Source organism: Vipera ursinii, assembly GCF_947247035.1.
Source record: "Vipera ursinii genome assembly, chromosome: Z".
NCBI classification, from domain to species: Eukaryota; Metazoa; Chordata; class Lepidosauria; order Squamata; family Viperidae; genus Vipera; species Vipera ursinii.
Genome location: NC_139517.1, coordinates 12,172,888 through 12,197,143, shown reverse-complemented (window position 1 = coordinate 12,197,143; position 24,256 = coordinate 12,172,888). Strand labels below are relative to the sequence as shown.

The 24,256-nt window shown below is 44.8% G+C and overlaps 1 protein-coding gene across 1 annotated transcript; it reads left to right on the top strand.

Annotated features, from left to right (window-relative positions):
* Window positions 1-309: 309 nt before the first annotated feature.
* ZNF668 (zinc finger protein 668) lies at window positions 310-23,786 on the top strand (the record flags this gene model as incomplete). The annotated part of the gene is given in 5 exon segments (XM_083378808.1): window positions 310-349; window positions 418-2,017; window positions 18,714-18,726; window positions 18,730-19,316; window positions 22,664-23,786. Coding segments are annotated over 5 exon segments (3,363 nt in total).
* Between the last annotated feature and the right edge of the window lie 470 nt (window positions 23,787-24,256).

The following is a 24,256-nucleotide window of genomic DNA, read 5'->3' as shown; positions in this document are numbered from 1 at the left end:
AACAATTGTGGCAAGAAAGGTTGTAAGATGGGACAAAACTCACAATAACAGAAAGGTTGGGCTCAATTGTGGTTGTAAGATGAGGACTACCCCCCATTTTTTGGTATTGTCACACAAATGAACTGGGGGGGGTACATGCCACCCCCACCTGTCCCTGTCTCACCATGTAAAAAGACAATTTGTAAAGGCGATGCCCATGTGTATTTCAGGTGGCATCCTCTGGAAAGATGGCTGAAGCAGAAGAAGGAGATGTTAGTGTGGAAGTGAAGCTAGAGGAGGAGGAGGAGGAAGAGGAGGAGGAGGAGGAGGATGAAGAGCCTGGCTACATCCAATCTGGGCGGCGGTACAGGTGCCTGACCTGTAGCAAGACTTTCCCTAGCGTGCCACGGGTGTTGCGTCATTTAAAGTCCCACGCAGCTGGCACTGTGGATGGCATAGCTGCTAAACTCGCATGTCCTAATTGCAGGAAAGAATTTCCTGACCGGGCTCAACTTCGCAAGCACCAGCTCAGCCACCAAACAGAGCGCCCGTACCAATGCCAGCTTTGTGCCAAGGCTTACAAAACGGCCCCCGAGCTGCGGAACCACGGGCGTAGCCACAGTGGCGAGAAGCCCTTTGTTTGCCACGAGTGCGGCAAAGCGTTCATGCAGCCTGTTTGCCTGCGAGTCCACATGGCCCGGCACACGGGAGACCTGCCTTTCCGCTGCCAGCAGTGCCACAAGGGGTATGGCACTCTTTCCAAGCTGAAGATCCACCAGCGTTCTCATACGGGCGAGAAGCCATACTCCTGCGGTGAATGCAGCAAGCGCTTTGCCGACCCCTCGGTGTTCCGGAAGCACCGCCGGACCCACGCTGGCCTCCGCCCCTACCAGTGTGAGGTGTGCCACAAGACATACGCTGAGCTGAAGGATCTCAAGAATCATGAGCGCTCCCACACTGGTGAACGCCCCTTCTTGTGCCAGGACTGTGGAAAGGCCTTTTCCCGGTCCTCATCGCTGGCCTGCCACCAGCGCATCCATGCGGCCCACAAGCCCTACCGCTGCAACCTTTGTGGGAAAGGCTTCACCCAGCTGTCCTCCTTCCAGAGCCACCAGCGGACCCACTCTGGCGAGAAGCCTTTTCTCTGCCCGCAGTGTGGACGAATGTTCAGCGACCCCTCCAGCTTTCGCAGGCATCAGCGAGCCCACCAGGGCCTCAAGCCCTACACCTGCGACAAGTGTGGGAAGGCCTTCCGCCAGCCGGCGGACCTGGCCATGCACCAGCGCATACACACGGGCGAGAGGCCCCACAAGTGTTCGCAGTGTGACAAGAGCTTTGTGGCTTCATGGGACCTCAAGCGCCACCTGCTGGTGCACTCCGGCCAGCGCCCTCACCAGTGCGGGGAGTGTGGCAAGAGCTTTGCTGAGCGGGCCAGCCTCACCAAACACTACCGTGTGCACTCGGGCGAGCGGCCGTTCAAGTGCGGCCGCTGCGGCAAGGCCTTTGTGGTGTCGTCCAGCCTCCGGAAGCACGAACGCACCCACGGCAATGAGAATAGTGATGACAAGAGCACCCCTGTGGGCAACCAGGACCCATTCCTCAGTGACCCATCAGCCATTGTGGTTGCCACCGTGGTGCCTGCCTGTGGGGAGTGTGGGGAGGTCTTTGCCTCCACCCAGGAACTACGCCGCCACGAACGCCTGTTGCATCCTGGCCTGCGCCCGTTTCCATGCCCAGAATGCGGGAAAGGCTTCTCGGACCGGGCCGGCCTGCGCAAGCACGAGCGGATCCACTCGGGGGTCCGTCCCCACGCCTGTCCCCACTGCTCTAAAGCCTTCCTGGGTGCCTCAGACCTGCGCAAGCATCTGAAGACCCATGCAGCCCTAGAGAACAGGAACGCCGAGGACACCATGGTGACTGCCACCATCATGACCTACGAATCCCTCCTCCCTGCTCATCTCCATCCCCATGACGACGGGACGGAGACTGACAAGGACTCTCCCTCGGATTGTCTGCCTGACCCCCTCACAGAACCCTCGTAAGCTCCGCCTCCCTCCCGCCCTGCCTGTGATTGGGCGGAAAGAAGCCAGCTCAGATGCTTAAAAGCCCTTTGCGTACTTTGATGATTGCCTCATCGATGTGTATGTGTGGACCACGTTCTTTCAAGGCCTCCCGTCCAGCATGTCTCTCCAGCATTTTTTCCCAAGCAGGGCTTGGTGTACTTTATCACTGGCTGTGTGCGGTTGCTGTGTCTCCCATCCTCCATTGTTGCCCACACTAGATGTTCACTGGCCTGCCCAGTGTGGAATTAAATGTGCCTGGCGTGTGTCTGTGAGTGTGAGTGTGCGTGTGTGAAGCCAGACTCATGCTTTTGAAATTTTGCTCAGCAAAAGGGGCCTGCATCTTATGAGATCACACATGTGTGCGTGTGGAGAGGTGTGTTTTTTACTGTTCGTAAGGTGATATGCATTCATCTTATGAGGTTTTTCTGCCACCACTGGGAATTGCTGGGTTTTTAAAAACAAAAACAAACCCCCCCCCCCTTCCATGTCTTTTTAAGAGCAAGAAGAATTAAATTGAGAAAATTAAGGGAGGAAGCAAAGAAGAACTATCCTTTCTTCCTGGAGAGTTTTTATAAATTATCTGAGGGTTTCCTTGCTTGTAAGAAAAGATTAAAATAAACTGCTTGCTTTTTTTTTTTTAAAAAAAGGGGAAAATTAACTTGGATTGCATGTGGGAGGTGCAACGTTTTTGGCGTGGGGAACCGAATCCTTATATTATCCTTATCTCACCTATTGAAATTTATCTTGCTTATTGAATTTTATTTCAAGTTTTATTTTATTTCTGTATTTATTATATTTCTTTACCATTGCAATCAAAAGCTTCTCAGCAATAAAGGCTCTTTGACTGCTGGGTTGGAAAATCTTCCTTGTTTTCTTCTCCCACTACGCTTCCAAAAAAACCTTGCAGTCTTGGTCCTTCTACCATCCATTTATGTCCACAAAGCCTCTGAACTCTTGACTGGTTGGCCTGCAGTGATGTCATGGAAGGTTCACTTGCTCCGAGTGCAAAGCAGCCCACCAGCGTCTTTTCTGAGTGAAAATATATTTATTACTGTGAACAGGATTTAAACCATCCATAGGATTCTCGGGAAGAGATTCTGAGGGGCAGAGAAACAGAATGGTAGAACGAAAAGGACCAGAAGAAGGGGGCAATGTGTAGGCCAGATGTTAAGAATTGGTGACCTTCTGAGTGTTGTTGAACCATAGCTTCCATCACCAGCAGCCATGCTAACTATGGCTAAGAAAAGCCAGAAAAAAAGAAAAAGGGAGAAATGAAATCAAAAGATGAATTTTCTTGTTGGACCAGAAGACAACCATCCTCTAAAGCAGGGGTCTTCAAACTTGGCCCTTTGATGACTTGTGGACTTCAACCCCCAGAATTCCTCAGCCAGCATACGCTGGCTGAGGACTTCTGGGAGTTGAAGTCCACAAGTCATCAAAGGGCCAAGTTTGAAGACCCCTGCTCTAAAGAGAGTCTTCTCAAAAAGGGGTTCTATAGAGATAGCTTTAATTTCAACTCTTGATCAGAAGAGTTGTTGGAGGATTTCTGGTTGGGAGGTGTCCATATTTGTCCAACTGTGGGGAAAATTGAAGGTAGAAGATGGGCTAGGTCAGGGGTAGGCAACCTCGGCTCTTTTATGACTCATAAAAGCTGACTCAGGAATTCTGGGAGTTGAAGTCCATGAGTCATAAAAGAGCCGAGGTTGCCTACTCCTGGGCTAGGTAGTCCGATATAAAATGTGAGAATGAACAGCTGGTCGACATGAGGGGGAACCAAGGAGCAAGTTAGAAGGGCAAAAGGTAAGGAAACAAAAAGAATGGAATGAACATGTCATGGTTCTGACAAATGAAACTTCAAAGATCTTCAAGGCATTGTTTACCTTAAAGAATCTTTAATAGAATAGCATAGCTTTGGCACATACATGGTTGAAACCGAAACCTGAATTCCCCTCCCCTAAACTCATAGTATCAAAGCACAATTCACTCCCCTAATTTACAGTCATAAATCACATTCTCCAATTAGTTTGAAATGCAAGCTTTCCCTCCCGTTCTCCAACCCGCCATTTCTTTATCATCTCTTATTTCAAAACAGCCTTGAAAAATGCTCTACTGCTATGTTATTATGTCTGTCTAATCCTCGTACACATTCTTCCTCCCCACCAACATCGTCTAATTCTAACTCTAAAAGCAACACGCCCGGTTAAAGAGAAAATGGCTGCATCTTCATATACTGTCAAAGCAAGAACATCCAGTGTTAGCAGCATTGACAGAACACTCATGAAGGTACTTAGGCAAGTAAAAAGAAGTGTCTGCAACCAAACAACCAGGCTCACCACCAAGGTCTCCCCAGTTCACCCTTGAGCTACAGATATTCTCTTATTGACAGGCAGGAAGGAATGGGTGGGTATCTTAGACGGAGTTTCAGTGACTCTTGACTGGGACATCCTGTTTCGGTGTCATCTTGTCATGGCAAAATTATGACCTGGCAGTCCTCCAGGAAATGGCTGAAGGAAGACAGGGTACACTCTCAGACATTTCTATGGCAGAGAGGATCTCTTACTCCTGGCCCAATCTTCAGCAACCTGGAATGAAAACATCTCATCTACTGTCTTGCCATTTTAAAGGGCACCAGGATGTATAGGCCTCTTCAAAGGGGTGGTTTTTAGTTGAATGGACTTCAACTCCCAGAATTCTCAGCGATGGTCTTTCCGGCTGGAGGTTTCTGGGCGTTGAACGCCACAATTCCAGAGAGCAGGTCAACCTATCGGGGAAGGCTACTTTATCTGCTTCCATTTTTTTTTCAAAAGCCCCAGAGGCAAAATATCACACTTTTAAGGTTGCCACAGAAGGAATGATAGGACGTTTTGGTGGATGTTGGCCTTGAGTTCTTCCAGATTATTAGGTTTTGATTCCCCAATGCTCAGACTGTATAAACCAGGAGTGTCCAAGTCTGGCAACTTTTAAGACTTGTGGACTTCAGCTCCCAGAATTCCCTAGCCAGCTTGATTAGAGGCTGGAGGTTAAAAGATGAAGAATGGTTGCAGGAATTGGGTATGTCTAGTCTTCACGAGACTACGTTGATGTGATAGCAGTGTTCCAATATTTGAGGGGCTGCCACAAAGAAGAGGGGGTTAACCTGTTTTCCAAAGTACCACAAGACCAGAAACAATGGATGGAAACTAATCGAGGAGAGAAGCAATCTAGAATTAAGGAGAAATTTCCTAACAGTGAGAACAATCAACCAGTGGAACAGTCGTGGGTGCTTCATCACCGGAGGCTTTTTAGCAGAAACTGGACAGCCACTTGTCTGGAATCGTATAGGGCAGGCGTGTCAACCTGCTGCCTGGTTGCATTATGCGGAGGCCGTCCCACCCCAGTTCCTGCAATGTGAAAAAAGTCATGATACGTCACGACACATCACGTGAGGTGGCAAGTATGACACCTGTGGTATAGGATCTCATGCTTGAGCCGTGGGTTGGGCTAGAAGACCTCCAAGGTCCTTTCCAAGTCTTAACGTCACCAAGATTGGACACCCCTATATAAACCATGGCAACTTCTTCCTCAATGGTTTCCGTTAGTCACCGCTGTCTCTGAGGTAATCTTAATAAGAACGTGAGAATAAATCCCACAGTTACTCTTCCTGAAACTTAGTGGCCAGTGGTGTCAAAACAATAAAACACTGAAAAACTGCTCACGTGGTTTTGCAGAATCAATAAACACACAGACCACCATTTCATTCCATGACACCCGGCCCTCTCACCATGACCGTGGCCCACACTTAAATTGGCCACTATCTCGTAGTTTCCAAATCCAGTCGACACCCGCACAAGCCTGTTCTGTCCCAGGCTACATGAGTCCTTGTTATGCTCACAAGGAGAAACCCCTCTTCCAAGAAACAGGCAGAAACCGCAAGAAAAACAACAACCCCTTTTATTCTCACAGACCTGAGTCAATGTCCAAGGCAAACAAACACAGTCCACAGAAACTCGATCCTCAACACAAACAGTTGCCTTCGGCAACCTGCACCTCCCACACCTTCCCTTTTATAATTCAGCCAAGTCGTGGCTTCCTAATGCCTTCTCCTTTGCCTTCGGAGCCGCCCCATTGCATTCCTCTGTCCTACTCGCTTCTCTTGCCTGCGCTTTTGTGCATCCTGGATATTTCCCAGCTGTGCTTCATCACTGTCCAACTCAGGCTCCCAGCACAGCTGTGTCTCAGCCTGAGCAGGAGTAGAGGGGCCAAGCTCCTCATCCACCTGTAAGTCTTGGAGCTCCTCAGAGCCTTCCTCTGACTCTAATGTCACTCCAGGCCCCTCCTCCTCATCTGATTCCTCAGACTCAGCAGCCAGATCCACTGGCTGGTGAGGAATCACAACAAAGCCTTGGATCCAAATTCGGCTTCTGAAAACACAAATGGTGGTTATTCCAGGATTGGCTAACCCAGAAAGCCTCTAAATTAGATTAACAAGCCATGTGGAGGTGGGGCTGGATAAAAGGAAGTCACAGGAATGACCCTTAATGAGGTTCTTATCATAAGGTATGCAAACAACCAAAGTATGATTATGAGTGACTCTAGAGCAGGGGTCCCCAACCCCCAGTGTGTGGACCAGTACCGGGCCACAGCATGCCAGCAACCGGTCCACACAACCAAGGAAAGCCGCATCCACAGGATGTAGGCAGCACACAAAACCACGCCCCCTCTCCACGTAACCGGTCCCTGGTACCCAAAAGGTTGGGGACCTCTGCTCTAGAGAGCACATACAAGAGTCAGTCTGTTGTATTAGGCAGTCTTTGTCTGACAACCAAAATTGAGCCCCAAATCTCCATTGCTAAGTCAGACAGTAAGTTAAGTGAGTTTTGCCTCATTTTACAACCTTTCTTGCCACAGCTGTTAAGTGAGTCGCTGCTGTTGTTCAGTTAGTAACACGGTTGTTAAGTGAATCTGGCTTCTCCACTGACTTTGCTTGTCAGAAGGTTCACAAGAGGTCATCACTTTTCTTAGATGGCTGGGGAATTCTGGGAGTTGAAGTCCACACACCTTAAAGATGCTGAGCTTGAGTAACACTGTGCTTAAGAGTAGGCTGGAAAGTACTAGAGACTACACTATACTCTCTTCAGTTACCAAAAACACAACAAGCACTTGTCGCTAGCAGATTGTCAGGAGGGTATCTTGGTTCAGATGTACCTCTTTAAGGAATATGAATGTTGCCCTGTTGTGTCTCTAAGGTTTTTCAGCTCAGAATCCAAATAAATCACAAAGAGATTCTGAACACGAGGCTACTGAAAACAACACAGCTTCATTTTTGATCAAAAAGAAAAGCCAAGTACTTTCTAATCTCTTGTTTCTAATGCAGAGAGACTGAGGAGAAAAGGTGCGTATACACACACACACACACACACACACACACACAAATAAAAAAATTCCCTTTTATAGCTAAGGCACTTTCTCACGCTAACAGGCTAAAACAGGGGTCTTCAGACTTGGCCCTTTCATGACTTGTGCACTTCAACTCCCAGAATTCCTCAGCCAGACGCTGGCTGAGGAATTCTGGGAGTTGAAGTCCACAAGTCATCAAAGAGCCAAGTCTGAAGACCCCTGAGCTAAAAGATTTCTTTTTCCTCTGAATTTCTTTCTCAATCAGGTTATTTATTTATTTATTTATTTATTTTAATTCCATTTATATCCCGCCCTTCTCCGAAGACTCAGGGCGGCTTACAAGCTTAGCAGTAGCCTTCATTCTATGTATATGCCTGCTTATTAGGGCTTTCACACACACCCGAAGCGGCATTATTACAAAGTCAGCTTAATTGCCCCCAACAATCTGGGTCCTCATTTTACCTACCTCGGAAGGATGGAAGGCTGAGTCAACCATGAGCCTGGTGGGATGCGAACCTGCACTAATTGCAGGCAGCTTGTTACAGAGCTTAGGCTTGGAATACACAATTGCTGGCAAGCAGCCCAGAACTTTCTCCTTGGGCAGATACATTTGCAAGGTAGAGCCAGTAAGGATATATTGCAAGCTATAGAGAACACATTTAAAGTGACAGCTAAGCTTTTTCTTTCTATCTATCTATCTATCTATCTATCTATCTATCTATCTATCTATCTATCATCTATCTATCTATCTATCTATTTATTTATCACAGCACAATTTCAAGTTATCTCTGAGCAAAGTACAGAGCGCAAACAAGAAAGAATGAGCAACGGCTGGGTTATACATAAAAGATTTTTTTTAAAAAAAAATCCCTTCGTGCCTTTAAACCTTTCCTGATAATGGAGTAGTCCAGTGGACAAAAATGGGAAAAAATGAATACTCTGCATTGTCACAAGCCAGCTTTGATTAAAGTAGCTTGGACAAAGTCTTGGCTGCATCGTGAGCAGAACAGATATTAAAATATATGAAACCAAAGTCCATCTGGCCAAACAGCCATGACCCTGATCATGATCATGGGATAGACTGCATCCTCTTAGCATCCTTACATGGTTTCTGGGCAGATACAGAACACGGAGCCGGAAGGATGGGCTTTGAAGAAAGAAAAGAACCCCAGAAAGATATTTTAATGAGGCCAGAGGTATGAATTCTTTTGTTCTCCCCACAAGTATTTATGATAATACAGGTAGTCCTCGACTTACAACAGTTCATTTGGTGATCGAAGTTACAAAGGCACCAGGAAAAGTGACTTATGACCATTTTTCACACTTATGACCGTCGCAGCCTCCCCGTGGTCACATGATCAAAATTCAGACGCTTGGCAACTGACTCTTAGTTATGACGATTGCAGTGTCCCAGGGACATGTGATCCCCTTTTGCGACCTTCTGACAAGCAAAGCCAATGGGGAAGCCAGATTCACTTAACAACCGTGTTACTAAATTAAGAACTGCAGTGATTCACTTAACAAATGTGGCGCGAAAAGTCGTAAAACAAATGGGGCAGCACTCATTCAACAAATTTCTCACTTAGCAACATAAATTTTGGGGTCAGTTGTGGTCGTAAGTTGAGGACTACCTGTAAAAGCCTCCATATTGTGTGAAGTTTGATAAGAGTTTACATCTCAGAATCACACCTATTCATGTTTTGTTCTTCAATAATTGAGTCATCCCTTTATTGGGAGATTGATTTAAAAACATGGTAGGATATGTTCATGTACACATACAGAACTTACACAACTAAAGGGGCAAAAAGTACACACTCACCTTACTCCAGGTAGAAATTAAAAGTCAGTCAGTCAGTCTGTCTGTTAGTCAGTCTGTCTGTCTGTCTGTCTGTCTGTCTGTCTACCTATCTACCTATCTACCTATCTACCTATCTACCTACCTACCTACCTACCTACCTACCTATCTATCTATCTATCTATCTATCTATCTATCTATCTATCTATCTATCTATCTATCTATCTATCTATCTATCTATCTCAACCACCTAGCTATCTCTAGCATTTCTGTGAGCAGAGAGGTCAAGAAATAAAATGCAGGGTCTGATAATATGCCTATTTTTTTTCTGCTTGTCAACTTAAGAATGAAGGGGGAACAACTATAAATAAAACAGATCCCAACTTTGGAGACCCTTGTGCAGCCTTTAGCTTTCCTGCTAAAACATCCCCTTTGCGCTTTCAAACTCTATTAACCCAGCCTGTAAGCTGGATTTGTTTTGGATGGATAGTTAGGATTCTCAGAATGACAAAAATCAGTCTTAGCATTCCCACTTTTTTTTAAGTGGTTGAAATTTACAAGTTAAGATAAGATGATATGAGATGAGGTAAGGTAAGGTAAGGTAAGGTAAGGCAAGGCAAGGCAAGACACGACAAGACAAGACAAGACAAGACAAGACAAGACAAGACAAGACAAGACAAGACAAGACAAGATAACCTTTACTGTCATTTTTTACTGTGGGCACAATGACACACATCAAAATTTTTGATCGTCTTTGATCATCACATATTCTTAGAAAGCATTTTGAGGAATACAATGAAGATTTCAAAGGAGGAAATGAAGGGAGCAGAGAACAGTTTGCCAGCTAGCTCCCATGCTCTGCTGGGAAAACGTAACATTTTTAACGGGAAAATCCCAAATACAGGACCATTTCAGGAAGCAGCAGTAAATTCAGATGCAAAGTTTGGTTTCGGGTGGGTGGGTAGGAGGGATATGTCTATAAATATGGAACTTATCTAGTAACTGAAGCCCAAGCTGGGACCATTTTGAGGGGACTTCAAAAGTATCCCTTTTGTATCCCCCAGGCAGGATCAGTTAGGAAACACTTCACTAAACAAAGTGGAAAACTTGTGAACATGTTGAGAGAATCCTGTTAGTCAGGGGTCTCCAAAGTTGGCAAGTTTAAGACTGGTGGACTTCCAACTCCTGGAATTCCTCAGCCAGCTTGCCTGGCTGAGGAATTCTGGAAATTGAAGTCCACAAGTTATAAAAGGGCCCAGCTGAAGACCCCTGCTGTAGATACTTGAAAAGTAATGCACTGCAGATATTCCTCCGGCTACACACACCTCTGTACCCATTCCTAAAAAAACTTTGCCCGTTCCTATAACTTGCATTGGAAAAATCCCCTAATCAGCTTACATGAATATGATGTCTTCTTCACACAGCTTCTTGTAATTTGCAATTTGCATTTCTCCACTGATGTTCACAGACACTTTTTCTTTCCATATTTGAGGTTCTCTCCCTATAGCTTCTCTTCCTTCTCCTTTTTCTGACTGGGGTCGCCCCCCAGTGCCTGATCAGCACAGTGGAGCAAAAAGAATTTAAGGTAAAGGTAAAGGTTCCCCCGCACATGCGTGCTAGTCGTTTCCGACTCTAGGGGCTGGTGCTCATCTCTGTTTCAAAGCCGAAGAGCCAGCACAGATATCATTACCAAAGTTTAATCCAGGATAAATCCAATTAAAAGGAGTAATAGGTATCATTCCTTACAGATGCTGTGACCAGTTGCTGGATTATCCATAAACTACATAAGCTACAGCTTAAGGTTTCACAATCTGTAGGGCCTCACAAAATTTCAAAATACTTTCTGATACTGCAAATGAGTTCATTACTTATATTAATAAAAGTGATCCCGATTACTTATTCTGTCAGCATTGTACATGTTACTGTATGTGTTATTTTTAAATTTACATTTAAGTGTTGCTTCTAGGATATCCTGCTAACATCTCTCTTTTTGGCACTCACAGTGTGGTTTAGGTTATCTTTTTTGAAACAGGGTTGTGTAAGGTGACTCAGGCCAAGTCTGTGGGACAGCAGGAAACAAAATTAAAGTGTTCTCAGAACGGGCTTCAACCCCTCTTCCCTCCCCCCCCCCCCCGCCCCCGAAAAACTTCTTTTTTCAGCCTTTGTTGAAGTGAAGATACAAACCTGTGAGGGGACAATGTGTAAGCTCATTTCTTTGAAGTCAAAAGGAATAAACAAGTTAATTGGTGGGCAAAAGGCAAGCTGAGGTGTGAATTTAGATCTCGCCTATGTGAGGTTGTGTGCAAACCTCAGAGTCATATCGCCCCCTCTGCTTTACATCTTTTAAACAAGCTGCATCATAGATGAGCTGAGTTTCTTTTTCAGACTTCCGAGGGTGTGTATACATGTGTTTCTCTTTCTCCTGCTAAGGTATGTATTTATGGAGAGATATTCATGGGTCCATGTTTAAATCCAGGTTATGTGTGGGGAGGAAGAAGCATGGAAGTAACATTGCAACGAGCAGAATGGTTCATTTATTCTAATTATTTTTTTTTGGTAAAAGTTTCTATTATTTTTTCCCCATACATACAGTAATAATTTCTCAACCAACGTGCTGTCTGAGTTTACATTCGCTAATACATATTTAATTCCTAATCCTTCTGCCAACGATAAAATAAGTTCCAAGTTTGGTAATATTCAATTTCTTCTTTTTCTTTCACTCTCACAGTCAGTCTGTTCATCTCTGAGCATTCTAGTATTTTTTTTAATTATTTCTTCATCTGATGGTATTCCTTCATTTTTCCAGTGTTGTGCAAATATAATTCTTGCCGCTGTTGTGACATGCAAAATCAAATATAAGCTTTGTTTGTTAGTCTTTTCTGGCATTATACCTAATAAAATAAGTTCAGGTTTAAAATCTACATGTTCTCCCAACCTCTTTTCTAGCCAAGCATGTATCTTTTTCCAATAACTCTTTACTTTGTCACATGTCCACCAAACATGGTAATACGTGCCTGACTTATGTTTACATTTCCAACATCTGTCTGACATGTTTTTAAACATTTTTGCTAATCTTGCTGGTGACAGGTGCCATCTATAGAACATTCAGGGCTTTTTTTCTCATAGAACGCTCAGAACGGAGTTCCGGCACTTTTTTTGGATGGAACCTTGTAGGATAGGCAAGGCGGGTTGTATGACATGTGTGAGTTCCGGCACCTTTTTCTTTTACAAAAAAAGCACTGAGAACATTTTATATAAATTTTCTTTGTAGGAAGTTGACATTGTTAGTTTGTAATTTCTTTCCCATCAATTTTGCTATTTTTCTAATTCTATATTATATCCAACATTTTTCACCCATCTTATCATTGTTTCTTTAACTTGTTCGCTTTCCATTTTCAAAGTTAATAGAAAATTATACATTTTCTTAATTAGTTTCTCATCCAAAGTAAACAATGCCTTATCAAACACAGTTTGTTCCTTGTAAAATCCATACAGTTTAACATCTTTATCATATCCAGCTTGCATCTGTAAATGTGCCCACCTTGATAGATTGATACCCTGATTTTCCATTTTTTGTTTAGATTTTAAATTTCCTTCAGAGTTTAAAATATCTCTATATGTCCAGATTTTTTCAAAGTTCACTAAATTTGGGTGTACAAATGCTTCCATTGTTGACAACCACCCTGGAATTTTCAAATATATTTTACATTTTATTTTTCCCCATGTTGTTAATGCATTTCTTAATGATTTGGGAAATTTTTACGAACTTTAGTTTTCCTGTACCATAAAAAAGTGTGCCATCCCAATTGTAGATCATACCTCCCCAGATATGTTGTTGTTAGCTGCGAAGTCGTGTCCGACCCATCGCAACCCCATGGACAACGTTCCTCCAGGCCTTCCTGTCCTCTACCATCTTCTGGAGACAATTTAAGCTCATGCCTACTGCTTCAGTGACTCCATCCAGCCACCTCATTCTCTGTCGTCCCTTTCTTCTTTTTTACCCATGTTAATACAGATGCTTGATAATATAAAATCCACTCCGGTAGACCAAATCATCCATTTTCCTTGGAACCTTGTAACATTTTCATCTTAATTCTAGCTTTCTTTCCTTCCCAAATAAATTTCAAAATCAGTGAATTTAAGTCTTCAAAGAATTTTTTCTCAAGTTTTATAGGTATGGTTTGAAATAAAAATAAGATTTTTGGTAGTGTGTTCATTTTCACTGTAGCAATTCTTCCTAATATTGACAATTGCAAGTTTTTCCATTTTTCCAGATCCAGTTTTATTTGATTCATTAGTTTTATGTAATTATCTTCTTTTATCGTTGAGCATCTTGCTGTTAAATGTATTCCCAGATATTTAACCTTTTTAACTATCTGCAATTCTGTTTTTTCTGACATTTGACACAGATAAAAAATTATAGACCGATATCGACATTGAAAGGGACGCGGTGGCTCAGTGGGTTAGGACGTTGAGCTTGTCGATCAGAAGATCGGCAGTTTGGCGGGTCGAATCCCGAGTGCTGCGTAGCAGAGTGAGCGCCTGTTACTTGTCCCAGCTTCTGCCAACCTAGCAGTTCGAAAGCACGTAAAAATGCAAGTAGAAAAATAGGGACCACTACGGTGGGAAGGTAACAGTGTTCCGTGCGCCTTTGGTGTCTAGTCATGCCGGCCACATGACCACGGAGATGTCCTCGGACAAGCTTTGAAACAGAGATGAGCACCAGCCCCTAGTTGGAAATGACTAGCACGCATGTGCGGGGGAACCTTTACCTATCGTCACTGAATGTGGATTATAAAATTTTTACTTCAATAATGGCAGAGAGACTGAAAAGATATTTAACTGAATTTATACACTCAGATCAAAACTGGGTTTTTTTTGCCAAAGAGACAAATTAAAAACAATTTAAGAGTGATAATGGACGTATTAGAATACTATGAACTACATCCAGGGAAACAACTGGCACTAATATTTCTAGATGCCCAAAAGGCATTTGATAATGTTTCCTGGCAATTCATGATTCAGCAATTACAAATAATGGACTTTGGACAGAACTTTATAAACATGATAAAAAAGAGACAATAGACAAACAGCGAAAGTGATTATGAATGGAGACTATACTGAGAACTTTGAGATAAGAAAAGGCACAAGGCAAGGATGTCCATTATCTCCATTGTTATTTATCTTCACTCTGGAAGTTTTAAATAGAAATATTAGACAAAATGTAGAAATTAAAGGGCTAGAAATGAAAGGCGAAACATATAAATTACAAGCATTTGCTGATGACTTGGTAGTTACTTTAGAACAGGGGTGTCAAACTCAATTTCATTGAGGGCCACATCAGCATTGCGGTTGCCCTCAGGGGGCCAGGGGTGTGTGGCCTGGGTGGGCGTGGCCTACTGGGTGGGTGTGGTTAGAGTGTGTATGGCCTACTGGGTGGGCGTGGCCAGCTCTACATCGTTCGCATCAAGGGTGCCTATGGGGGCCTGGGCAGGAGTGGGACAGATCTGAGGGTCTCTGGCAGAAGGAGGGTCTCTGGGCCAGGGCCAAGGCAGTGGGGGCCGTTCCCTCCCTGTTTCCAGGATGGCTTCATGGGCCACATGAATCCACTTCGTGGGCCGGATCTGGCCCCCGGGCCTTGTGTTTGACATGTCTGCTTTAGAAGAACCTTTGGAGATGATTCCTAAACTACTGGGAAAGATAGAACAATATAGAGAAATGGCAGGACTGACAACAAGCAGAGAAAAAACCAAATTAATAGTTAAAAACCTCACAGATAAACAAACAAACAAAAAAGTATGGTTCAATTATTCTAAATTTTTGGCTCTAATTGAGATGGGCAGGAACCAGTTTAAGAATCCTAAACAGTTTCAACAAGCATCCATTCTTGGCTGTTGGGCTGAATTCTTTTGCAGGCTTTTTAAGCTGTGCCTTGAGCAATTTGGGGGTGATTTGTTGGCACCCCTGATATGAAAAACCCTTTTTCATCTGCCAATTTCTGCATATAAAATAGGCCTGCTTTCCCTGCCAGATTGAGACCTGCCAAACTGGTTACTATGTTGGATTAGGAAAGGGGTTCTAGTCCAGCTTCAACCATGGAGACTTAAGCTGGATAATAGGAGTCAATCATTCTGTCTTAGCCCAGCTTACCTCGCAGGACTGTTGTGGAGAAAAATAGGGGGTCAAAATCCTAGACATGCCACAATGAGCTCCTGAATAAAAGGCAGAGTGTACCTTAAATTATAAAGTATGTCAAGATCGATTGGTACTCCAAAGCCATCATCATTCATCTTTCTCAAATATTACTCCAAGGCAAAAACAAAAAAAAGAACAAATGAATTTACATTAACAAGTTCTTACATGCCAACCGTGTTTATGAGCATTAGAATATTTTGTGGATCTCTTCACCTTTAATGGGGAGAAGTTTAATGCCACAATTTTATAGCTGATACTTAAGGTAAAGGTAAAGGTTCCCCCGCACATGCGTGCTAGTCGTTTCCAACTCTAGAGGCTGGTGCTCATCTCCGTTTCAAAGCCGAAGAACCAGCGCTTGTCCGAGGACGTCTCTGTGGTCATGTGGCCGGCATGACTAGATGCCAAAGGCGCATGGGACGCTGTTACCTTCCCACCGTAGTGGTCCCTATTTTTCTACTTGCATTTTTACATGCTTTCGAACTGCTAGGTTGGCAGAAGCTGGGATGAGTAACAGGCGCTCACTGTGTTAACGTGGCACTCGGGATTCGACCCACCAAACTGCTGACCTTCTGATCGACAAGCTCAGCATCCTAACCCACTGAGCCACTGCGTCCCTTAGCTGATACTTACTCTTCCCTTAATTGCACTTCTGAGCATGTCTGTTTAGTTTACCCCATACATTGTACATGGTTTTTTTTTAAGAGTGAGAGGCAACCCATGTGTGGGTGTGATGGGGTACTCCACAGTTTCATAGACAAAAAAGGCTGTGCAAATAAAATTGTTTTATAAAACTTCTGATATCAATAATACTTTTAAAAGTTTCTTTTTTAAAAAAAATCAAGGACAATAAAAATGTGGGTCTAGGCTCCTCTGCCAAGGATTTTGCTTTGGCTGCCATTCCAAATGTGGGAGAGAATAGCTTGCATGTTCTAGTAGCAGAAAGACTGCTAACCCCAATTTGAAGCTCTACCTTTTTCAACATGTTTAAATGGAGATTGGATCTGTTAGGATTACTGTAATAGAGGATTCTTACACTGAACAGGAGGTTAGACTTTAGGAGCCTCCAAACTTGGCAACTTTAAAACTTGTGGCTTCAACTTCAACTTATAGACTTTAACTCCCAGAATTCCTCAGCCACCCATGCTGGCTGAGGAATTCTGGAAGTTGAAGTCCACAAGACTTAAGGTTGCCAGGTTTGGAGATCCCTGGATTAAATCAATATTTCTCAACCTCAACAATTTTGGAACCTGTAGACTTCACTTCCCAGAATTCCTCAGCTAGCATCCTGTCTAAGGAATTCTGGGAACTGAAGTCCAGATGTTTCAAAGTTGCTGAGGTTGAGAAAAATGATCTCCAAGATTCCCCTTGAATCCTTACATTCTGTGATGCTATGATTGGCTGAGTAGCTGAGATCTCTTTTGAAGGAAAATCGGAGTGTATCAAGCCTCCCGTTGTTGCCTCCCGTTGATAGGGCGCGCAACTTAGGCGTCCTCCTGGATGCACGACTCGATTTAGAACATCATATAGGAGTCGTGGCCAGGGGGGCATTTGCCCAGGTTCACCTGGTGCGCCAGTTGCGCCCCTATCTGGACCTAGATGCCTTACGTATGGTCACTCATGCACTTGTTACCTCCCGTATAGATTACTGCAACGCTCTCTACATGGGGCTGCCCTTGAAGACCACCCGGAGGCTTCAGCTGGTGCAGAATGCGGCCGTGCGGGTTGTGATGGGAGCATCCCGATACTCCCATATTACACCCCTCCTGCGTGGGCTGCATTGGTTGCCGGTTGTCCTTTGGGTGAGGTTCAAGGTGCTGGTTCTTACCTATAAAGCCCTACATGGCTTAGGCCCGGGATATTTGCAGGACCGTCTGCTGCCAGGAACGACTTCCCATCGCCCAGTGCGCTCACACAGAGAGGGTCTCCTCAGGGTGCCATTGGCCAGACAATGTCGGCTGGTGACCCCCAGGGGGAGGGCCTTCTCTGTCGGAGTGCCTGCCCTTTGGAATCAGCTCCCCCGAGAACTTCGGATGGCCCCAGATCTCCGGTCCTTTCGTCGCGACCTAAAGACATACCTTTTCCAACTGGCCGACCTGGACAGACGATGGGGGTTTTAATATTGTTCTAATTTTATTGGTTTTAGTAAATAATCAATGGGGCTTTGTAAATTTAATCTTTTTTAATATTTGTATTTACTGTTTTTATTGTTGTTTTATTGTTGTTAGCCGCCCTGAGTCCTTTGGGAGATAGGGCGGCATATAAGTCCCATAATTAAATTAAATTAAATTAAATGTCCTTAGTTCAGCGGGTCCTCTCATTTACAACCTTGATATTCAATTTTTCTCTCACGAGGAACATTCTTAAATAATATGTTTGGTTTAAAAAAAGTCAAGGAGGGAGACCTGGAAGAGTTTACAGATGTTCTTAAGCTCCCATACAGAAGCTTCTGCTTCCAAATGTGCAAAATTCAGATTTAAAACTGGTTGATGTGGCTGGTTTGAAAAGTGGTTGCGAGGAAGCAACTGCATGCTAGCTGGGGAATTCTGGGAGTTGAAGTCCACCTCTCTTAAAGCTGGTGAGATTGAGAAGTTCACTGATCTAAACTGAAATTGGAGGCTTTGTTCTGGCTGCATTTGGTTGAATTTAAATGCTTTAGACTAGGGGTTCCCAATCTTGGCTACTTTAAGATAAATGGACTTCAACTCCCAGAATTCCCCAGCCAGCCAGGTCTTAAAAGTGGCTAAGATTGGGAATCCCTGCTTTAGATGCCTAGTAATTACTAAGAATTTCTATGACCCTTTTGAAAGCAGAAAAGGGACGCGGTGACTCAGTGGGTTAGGACGCTGAGCTTGTCGATCAGAAGGTCGGCAGGTTGGCGGGTCGAATCCCGAGTGCCGCATAGCAGAGTGAGCGCCTGTTACTCATCCCAGCTTCTGCCCACCTAGCAGTTCGAAAGCACGTAAAAATGCAAGTAGAAAAATAGGGACCACTACGGTGGGAAGGTAACAGCGTTCCGTGCGCCTTTGGCGTCTAGTCATGCCGGCCACATGACCACGGAGACATCCTCGGACAAGCGCTGGCTCTTCGGCTTTGAAACGGAGATGAGCACCGGCCCCTATAGTCAGAAATGACTAGCACGCATGTGCGGGGGAACCTTTACCTTTACCTTTTACCTTTGAAAGCAGTAGGCATATCTATATCGTGCATCGGGAGGGGGAGGGGACTTAAACTAATTATATGTCTTTTTCATGCAGCGTTACAGCTGATGAATGCCGCTCCACTTTGAGATCTCATTTTTCATGCAGCTTCTGGAATTCATAGTCTGTTTTTTTTTCCTGTGTAGGATCAACCATGCCGAGCGCCAAGCCCATCTCTGCTGCCTTCACCCTAGGGCTTCCTTTCCTCCTTCTTTTCTTGACTGGCGTCTCTCCCTTTTGCCACGTCAGGACAGCCGATGAATGCGATGAGGAAAGAGACTTTGTGCCTGGCTACAGCTTGGCTGGAGAAGGCCTGGACATCACCACGCTGGAGAAGAAGGAGGCCAAGGTGTTGGATCTGAATCAGTGGCAGAAAGCTGATGGCACCTGCACCCTATGCCGTAACCCTCTTCTGCAGGACAGGCCTCTTCAGAGACTTCCCTTGGTGGCCGTTGACTGGACAGCCAAAGCGAAGTGTCAGAGGAAGGTCCACACCTCCCTACAAAGCTCTGGCATTAATGTGCTTCACGCAGCCGCATCTGACGTGAAGAACGACTGGAAAGCCGGACTTGATGTGCAGCCAAATCCCGGGCTTCAGGTCCAGATGAGTCTGGCTGGAGCTCACTCCAAGATGGCGGACTTTACCATGCAGAAGAGCAACCAAGACAAGTACAGTTTTGCAAGTCACGAGGTCTCCTGCTCTCATTACAGGTGAAGAAGGCCTGGGTGAGGTGTAATACAGTAGCTGAGAACTCCTACTGGGCTTTACTATAGTCATCCATTTGTGTGGATGTTTTGAGGGCATCTTATGAGGAAATGGGCAAGTTCAGATTTCTTGCCTGACAGGTAACAGGTAGTCCTCAACTTACGACTAAAATTTCTTTTGCTAAGCGAGACAGTTGCTAAGTGAGTTTTGCCCCCTTTTACGACCTATCCTGCCACAGTTGGTAAGTGAATCCCTGCAGTTGTTAAATTAGTAACATGGCTGTTAAGTGAATCTGGCTTCCCCATTGACTTTGCTTGTCAGAAGGTCGCAAAAGACGAACACATGAACCCGGGACACTGCAACCGTCATAAATATGAACCAGTTGCCAAGTGACCAAACTTTGATCACGGGACCACGGGAATGCTGCAACAGTCGTAAGTGTGAAAAATGGTCATAAGTCACTTGTGTGGACTTCAGCTCCCAGAATTCCCCAGCAGGCTGTGTTGGCTGAGGAATTCTGGAAGTTGAAGTCCGCACATGTTGAAGTTGCCAAATGTGAGAAACACTGCCTTAATCTAACCAGCAGCTCTGAAATTCCTATCCAACTATTAACCAGGCTTGATTCAGCTAGATGTTTTCACCTGCTAAGGCCTGGATGGTCATTAATATTAACAACATAATTAGCCTTACCAATAGTCCTGGCACCAGATGGAAATGAGTCATTATTTCCATCAGAAGTGGAAAACTGAGTCAACAGCATTTCTCTCTCTCCCAACTGCAGCGTTCCATTGTAGTACTGGCTTCCATTTATTTATTGAAAAAATAATTATGCTGCTTTTCCTACGACCACAACTGAGCCCAAAATTTATGTTGCCAAGTGAGAAATTTCTTAAGTGAATTTTGCCCCATTTTACGACTTGTCTTGCGACAGTTGTTAAGTGGATGGTTGCAGTTGTTAAATTAGTAATACGGTTGTTAAGTGAATCTGGCTTCCCCATTGACTTTGCTTGTCAGAAGGTCACAAAAAGAGATCACATGATCCCGGGACACTGCAACCATCATAAATGTGAGTTGGTTGTCAAGCATCCAAATGTCAATCACGTAACCATGGGGATGCTGCAATGGCCATAAGCAGGGCTTTTTTAATCATAGAATGCTCAGAACGGAGTTCCGGCACCTTTTTTGGATAGAACCTTGTAGGGTAGGCAAGGCGGGTTGTATGACATGTGTGAGTTCCGGCACCTTTTTCTTTTACAAAAAAAGCACTGGCCATAAGTACCGTTGTAAGTTTGAACCATCACTAAACAACCTGTTGTAAGTCAAGGACAACCTATACACCTTCAGTACAAAAGGTATAAAGACTAAAAGAGAAAGCGGGGCAAAGGGAAAAGTAAGCATTGATTCAAATACGTCCAAAGGTTGAGTCATGATCACCGGACTTATTTTCTTGTTAGTTTGAGACATTTTGCTGCTCATCTAAGCAGCTACATCAGTCAGAACAAGTCAGTTAGACATAGAATTGTTGGAATGTACCCAACCCCTCCTCCATCAACCTTAGGGCTTTCATCCCCAAAGTGCACTGCAATATGTCGATGAAGATTGTCAATCATCCAGGTAAAGTTGTCTGAAGTCATAGCACCTGGACTTATTTTCTTGTTAGTATGCCTAACTAACTTGTTCTCGTTCAGTGCTGGCGAACCTTTTAGAGACCGAGTGCCCAAACTGCAACCCAAAACCCACTTATGTATTGTCGGGTGCCAGGTGGGCGTGGCCCATTGGGTGGGCGTGGCTGCAGTGGTAACGCCAGACTGGGTGGGACTAAAAAGTTCAATCAATCAATTCCAACTTTGCGAGATCTTTTTTTCCCTGCGAGAAGTTGAAATGGATTGATTGATTGAAACTTTTTTTTTTTGCACATGGCGGCAGAGGCCTAAAGCGAAAAGGTTTTATGAAACCCAGCTGAAGGCCTAGGACTGGGGCGACAGCACGCGTGCCCACAGAAAGGGCTTTGTGTGCCAACTGTGGCACACGTGCCATAGGTTTGCCACCACAGTTCTAGCTGATGAAGCTGTTTGGATGATCAGCGAAATGTCTCAAACTAACAAGCAAATAAATCCAGGTGCCATGACCCAACCTTCAGACAATTTTACCTGGATGAACACTGAACTTGGCTCAGATAGGTTTCTTGATGGATCTTGCTTGAAATTCATTGGAATTCAGATCTCCTGGTAGCATGTGGCCCTGGTATTTGTATATGATATGTGCTTATATTTAAAGGGGTACAAGTCCTATTTTTGTGAGGCTGGGGCAGCTGAGAGAGAGGAACTGGCTCAAAGCCACTCATTGAATTTCCATTGTTGAAGGTGGATCAGAATATGGGTCTTCCTGCTCCTGGTTCAACACCTTCTCCACCATACTATCCGTTCTGGGCCAAGTTGCCCACTAGTTCTAATTCTACCAAACCAAAATAAAACCCCAGAAGAGATTGATCATGTGAAGGTATCCACCCCAGATAATATAGCTGGCATCATTCTAAGTGATCAATAGCTGAATAATATATGATGATGTATAAACATAAGATACAAGGGACGCGGTGGCTCAGTGGGTTAGGATGCTCAGCGTTTCGATCAGAAGGTTGGCAGTTTGGTGGGTCGAATCCCGAGTGCCGCATAGCAGAGTGAGCGCCTGTTACTCGTCCCAGCTTCTGCCAACCTAGCAGTTCGAAAGCACGTAAAAATGCAAGTAGAAAAATAGGGACCACTACGGTGGGAAGGTAACAGCGTTCCGTGTGCCTTTGGCATCTAGTCATGCCGGCCACATAACCATGGAGACGTCCTCGGACAAGTGCTGGCTCTTCGGCTTTGAAACGGAGATGAGCACTGGCCCCTAGAGTCAGAAACGACTAGCATGCATGTGTGGGGGAACCTTAACTTTACCTTTAAACAGAAGATATTTATCTGTACAAAACCAATATATGGATTTGAAAGGGGCAAGATGTGGAGGTCTCATGTATTAAGGACTTACAAATTCATGGAGTACATATCCTTCTCTGATTGTTAGAAAAAATCACTAGGAATAAAGCCACCTAGTTTAATTTAACTCTTGATAACAGCTATGGGGAGCATCTAACTCAGTGGTTCTCAATCTAAGCAACTTTAAGATGTCTGGCTGGGGAATTCTGGGATTTGACATCCAGACCTCTTAAAGTTGCCTAGTTGAGAAACACTGATCTAATTAGTCACCAATTCTGTGAGGTTGCTACCCTTTGATCCCAAATGACTCCTTTATGATTTGATCAGAAGGTCCGCTAGTTCTGTCATCCTATCTGTGTGGTCTTCTGCTTCTTTTGTAGCTTCCGTGTCAGCCAATACATTCCCACCAGCCATTTCAGGCACGCTCTTCGCAGTCTCCCTGCCAAGTACCGACCTGACTCCCGTCTGGAATATCGCCAGCTCATTGGCATCTATGGGACCCACTTCATCAGTCATCTGGAATTGGGGGGCCGCGTGAGGGACGTAACAGCCTTGCGGGTTTGCCAGACAGTGTTGGATGGTGTGTCTGTTGACGAAGTTAAAGACTGTTTAAGCCTCGAGGCCTCGGCCAACATTGGGGGTGGCAAAGGGAGCCTCAGCGCAGCCTCCAACACATGTGAAGAGCTGAAGAAGAAGAAGAATTTCAAAGGGAATTTCCGCAACACCTACAATGAGAGACACACTGAGGTGGTGGGAGGGGAACAAAACACTGACTTGCTTTTTTCCAATGAACACAACCCTGAAGGCTATAAGCAGTGGTTGGAAAGCCTCAAATCTATGCCTGCGCTCCTTTCTTACTCCTTGAAGCCCATCCATAGTTTGCTGCCTAAGGGTGACCCAAAGCGGGACAGTTTGCAGCAGGCGGTGAGCGAGTACATCAGAGAAAGGGCCCTTTGGAGGAACTGCAGCCAGCCTTGTCCTCCTGGTTCCCAACGCAGCCTCCGAGATCCCTGCTCCTGCACCTGTCCCAGTGACGGCACCACTAACACCATGTGCTGTTCCCGGGAGCGAGGCCAAAGCAAACTAACGGTGACGATTCGACGTGCCTTTGGTCTCTGGGGAGATCATACCACAAGTACGGATGCTTACGTCAAGGTATTCTTCCATGGCGTTCAGAGCCGGACATCCACTGTGTGGAATAATGACAACCCGGTATGGATGACCCACTTGGATCTGGGGAAGGTGCAGATGCTGGGAGAAGCCAGCAGTCTTCTAATACAAGTCTGGGATGAAGACAACCGTTACGATGATGATCTTCTAGGCACGTGTGACCGAACTCCCAGGTCTGGGAAACCTCAGACCCAGGTGTGTTACTTTGATCATGGACGCCTTGAATTTCAGTATCATTTGGAATGTGGCCCCTTTTTAGGGGGCCCCTACTGCTTGGATTATGTCCCTCAGCAGCCACATAAGCTTGCTATGTTACAACGTGGAGCAAAGTGAAACCCACGATAGAAACAGGCGGGGTAAAAGACTAAAGGTAGTCCTCCACTTATGACCACTAACTGAGCCCGGTTGTTAAGTGAGTTTTGCTCCAATTGTGACCCCCTTTTTTGGTCACAATTATTAAGTGGTTCAGTGAATCATGGGGTCATTAAGCGAATCTGGCTCACCCCCTTCCCCTCCAGACTTTGCTTGTCAGAAGCCGGCTGGGAAAGTTACAAATGACCCCAAGAAGCTGCAACTGTCGTAAATACGTGCCAGTTGCCAGTTGCCCAGATTTAGATCATGTGACTATGTGGATGCTGAAATGGTCATATGTGTGAAAAATGGTCATAAGTCATTTTTTCAGTGCCATTGTAATTTCGGTCACTAAAAAAATGGTTATAAGTCGAGGACTACCTGAATTCATGCTACAGCTTATTTTTAAAGCATGCCCTGGGTTTCTTCTTATAAGTTCTTGTTTAATGTAC